General features: G+C 40.2%; 1 protein-coding gene across 1 annotated transcript in view; it reads right to left on the bottom strand.

Annotated features, from left to right (window-relative positions):
* The window catches only part of QDPR (quinoid dihydropteridine reductase), a 9,576-nt gene extending 5,321 nt beyond the window's left edge, over window positions 1–4,255 (bottom strand). The window contains exons 1-3 of the mRNA XM_010003128.1: window positions 3,971–4,255; window positions 2,814–2,910; window positions 1,114–1,254 (exon numbers count right to left, since the gene is read on the bottom strand). Coding sequence (XP_010001430.1) covers window positions 1,114–1,254; window positions 2,814–2,910; window positions 3,971–4,255 — 523 coding nt within the window. The remainder of the gene's footprint in view (window positions 1–1,113; window positions 1,255–2,813; window positions 2,911–3,970) is intronic.
* Window positions 4,256–4,280: the final 25 nt, after the last annotated feature.

The following is a 4,280-nucleotide window of genomic DNA, read 5'->3' as shown; positions in this document are numbered from 1 at the left end:
CTCTTTCCCAATTCTTCCTCATGTTAATAAGTTGCATGTGTTTGCCCAAAGCACTGCTGTGTTTTTCAGAAAAATCCAGACTTTTTGAAACTAGCTAGTTCAAAATATGCAGGCAAATCACTTTGATTCCTGTGTTGTGGTCCCCACCTCCCAAAACCACCCAGCAACATGAAAGTTTGCCAGAGTTCACATTTTCTTCATTTGTATCTGGTCAGTCAGTAGTACACAGTAAATTATTCATCTGCTTATTCTCATAAAATAAGCCTTCTGTTTTCAGACTATGCCAGGTGCAGCTGTAAACACAGAATATGAACCATTACCTGGAAAATACCACATTTTTACTGAAAAACTTCAGACACAGCTTTTGGGAATATTCATAAATTTGTGTTTTAAAATGTTAGTACCCATGTCTCATCAAAATATTGTTGAAGTCACACTAATGAAAGATTTGGAAATAAGAGTACTTTGTCTCCAAAACTTTCCTCTCCTTACTGTGTCTGTGACTTCATTTTTTTTTTAATTTTAAATTGTTCCCAGATTTCTTCCTTGATGCATACCAACATGGCAAGGAGCTAGATGAAAAACTCAGTAAAGTTTGTATAGCTAGTGGAGGGCAGAGCCAAAGGTCAACAAGCTTATCTGTGTCTGAAGCAAAGACAGACTGGAATCAGAACATGAGCAGGACAAGCACATTTAACAGAATCAGCTGAGTCATCAACAATGGAAAAAATTAGGCAATTAAGGACTGCCTTTCAGAACATAAACAGGAGATTTAACTTGATTTAAGCACTGTACTTACAGTTTGCTGTGTGCTTCTGGTTTACATTGTTTTCCAAACATTTTTTTTACTGTATCATATGTTAGCCAATTGCATTTCACCAATGCATGTCAAATACTACTTAAATACTGAATCTGTTTGTGCCCCAGCTTCAAAAGATTCAGTATTACTACCTGTAAAGTTACACTTTCCTTCAGTGTTTCAGCAGCAATTTTCCATTTGTATTACATGTCAAGAAGCTGAGGAGTGAAACTTGCTTCACGAACAAGAATACTCAGACTAACAGACAGTTGTAACTGCTGATATCCCAGCAGTTACCATGCATTGCATTTTACCTGGGGTTCCAGATAAAGCAGCTTGAGCTCCTGTCAAAGTCAACAGGCCGCCATCTTTCAGATGTTTTGTGGCTAGGTGGCTGGAAATAGTGGACGTCCAAATGCTCTGCTTCCACATCAGATCACAGTTTTTGTATAAAGCTGATCAGGAAGAGAATACTGAAATAAACTGAAAGATAAAAGACTTCCAACTCATTTTCTTACTGTCACACAGAATGCAATAGGGCTATGCAGGAGAACTATAAAAACATGCTTTCTAGCACTTTCTACCTTGATATGGAGTAAAATATCAACTCGTGTCTTTTGTATCTCCCTTCTCTACATTCTCTGAGTCCCAGCTCTACAGCATAAATTTTAGACAATTACCTGCTTTCTCACTACATTAAAAAAAAAATAAATAAACAGAGCATAGTTCCATTAGTGGTTCCAAGATTTCCAAGGTTCTTGCAAGTCCTGTAGGAGTTGCTTCAGTCAATATCAAGGATCTCAAAACTCTCCCTGTAGCCTCATCTGACCTAGTAGTAGCACAATCTCTCTCTTTCTACAACCTCCTCACTGTCTGTGAAAGAGGCACGCTCCATCAGTATGCAGATAAACTCCAAGAGATAAAGGAGTTGACCAAAAAATATTTCTTATCACCAGATTACTTCATAAACCAAGAAACAACTTGTCTGACGGTAGCACTGAAGATGCATCTGCCCTGTACTGTGGGCATTGCGGTGTCCCCAGGGGCTGCAGTGCAACCTCTGCTGGGGCAGCCTACCCAGGGTGGTACACCAGTAACTTCAAATGAAAGCAAAATTGTAACTCTCATAATTGTTTTTTATTATCCATATCTGCATGGGAAAAAGAGGAAAAACAATAACTAGCCATGGCAAATACTTCAGTATCCAGAAAGAACTGTTTCTGTAAAACAAGATGGAACAAGCATAACTATGGACACAAGCTGACCCAAGACATGCTGCCACCCTACCAATAAAATTACTGCAAATTATGATAAATTACCTTTTTTAAAATACGGTGCACACTAATAACAAACTAATACAATGCAACTGTGGTGCAAGTGTGTATGCCTTTCCATATTGTCTCTTTTTAAAATTAAACCTTTGTCTGTATTATTCAAACTGGGTGGAGGGAAGAAAATGACACATTTTACCAGATTTACTCCAGACAGAAAACAAAGTGTTTTGTTGTTTTTCTTGTATCTCTATACTAGAGGGTAAAGTATGACATTTCATTCTGATACTACACGTTTAAGAACTTTTTTAAAGCTGAAGGCTTCTTCTGCAGCATGAAATCAGATCATTAGACAGCTCCTTCCAATATTATACTGCACAGTATTAGCTCAGAGAACTGCTGGAGGCAATTGGGGTTTCATGCATAAATTAATTAGGAAACAACCTCAGTGTTTCTACCCAGCCACTGTCTGATACGATCTACCTGACACCAGTAACTTCCACAAAATCTAGGCCATAAATTATAACCCTCAACTCCTTCACAAAGCATATTAAGATTTTTCTGATTAAAATCAGAGCATCAGAGGGTATTACTGGGAATACTAAGTGCTGTGCAAATTTAAGACAGCAACAATTCAGAAAAGCACTAAGCAGGATGAGCTCAAACACCTTTACTACCATGACTTTCTAGGATCCCTCTCAGATTTACTTGTGTACACTAGCATGCATGTGCCAAAGGCTTACATTTAGCTTTGGCGCTGCCTCCAGCCCATCCTCCTGCTACACACAAGATTGCATCCACCTTTTCTTCACCAAGAAGTTTTCCAACCTCTGCTGTAACCTTCAATAGACAGAACAAAACCAAACTAAAAGCAATGCAATTATAAGATAAAGGAATAAATATCAAGATGGTTTAAAGTTCCTTTTTTTACAATTAGGTAGCTGAGTAACACAAAACATAGTAATTTAAACAGGTTATTTCTGAATTCTAAACTAAATAACTGTTTTATGAAAGTTAGACCACACAGTGTGTGATGTCACTGGAAATAACTGCTTTCCAGACTGATATATCTGATCCTTATCAATATCATTAACAGAATTTTTTATTTGGGACTTACTTTTTTGACAGGTTCTTCTCTGGGTACAGTGCTGTGTAATACAGGAAATGAAACTCCATGTCTGACCAGGCCTACTAGTGTCACTTTTGATGATAGTGCAAGAAATTAACGACTAAAGATGAGCCTTCTTATTGCTTCTATCTAGACCACAATCACCACTTTAAGTCTAGCCCCTAAATTTGAGTTTGAATACTTTTAGGTATCAGTATCTTTCAAATATAAGACTTCACAGCCAGTCATTAATTTAATGCCTATGAATTTTCTCTGTCGAAGGGAAAAGCAAACAACTCATCTCTCAACAACAGAAAAAAAACCCCCAAACTAACAGATCTACTGGTTTCCACAAGGGCTCAGTATTGAAAAATACATTGCAAACATTCTATACTACCCTTTGAAAGCTTCAAAAGTTGTGTAGCTATAAAAAAAGCAGTGGTTACTGATTCAGTTTATCAGTAAGAGAAACAGGTTCAAAAGTTGAGATGAAAAAAATAGAAAAACAAACCCTATCTGCTGAGAATAAAGCAGAACAGTTTTTAAGAGAGATTTGATCTGTCCCATGTTCACCTTTGTGGAAAACAAGTGCATTCTCCAGCGATGCCACTGGGGCATCTCCATGCTCTGAGTGTACCTCCCAGCTACATGCAACACGCTTACGAGCTAGGAAACTGGAAAGAACTGTTGCATTTTAAGATGGCCTAATCCATCTCCACGATACTTCTCCGACTCAGACCACGACTTTTCCAGTCACCAAGAGAAAAGTAATGCTAAAACTGTCTTATGTACCGAACCCCTGAAGTCCCAGATCACGCTCTTTGTAAACACCCATGCCCGCCTGCAGGCAGAAGGAAACGAAAGAAACGAATGAAGCGACGAGCAGAAGCATCCTGGGGCTGCACCGCAGCAGGACCGGCACCGGCCTGGCTCCTCTGCCCCGCAGCGCCGGCTTTTTGTCGGGAACCGGACCCACCCCCGCCGGGCAAGGGGCGAACAGCAGCGCACCCGGGGGCAGCGAGGCCGGACACATCCCCCGGGCCGGCCCCGGCCTCCCGCGCAGCGCCCGCCCCGCATCGCCGCGCCGCCCCCACCTGCTCAG

The sequence above is a fragment of the Chaetura pelagica genome, unplaced genomic scaffold (genome assembly GCF_000747805.2).
Source record: "Chaetura pelagica isolate M959 unplaced genomic scaffold, ChaPel_1.0 scaffold147, whole genome shotgun sequence".
Classification (NCBI taxonomy): Eukaryota; Metazoa; Chordata; class Aves; order Apodiformes; family Apodidae; genus Chaetura; species Chaetura pelagica.
This window is presented reverse-complemented; position numbering and strand designations above follow the sequence as displayed.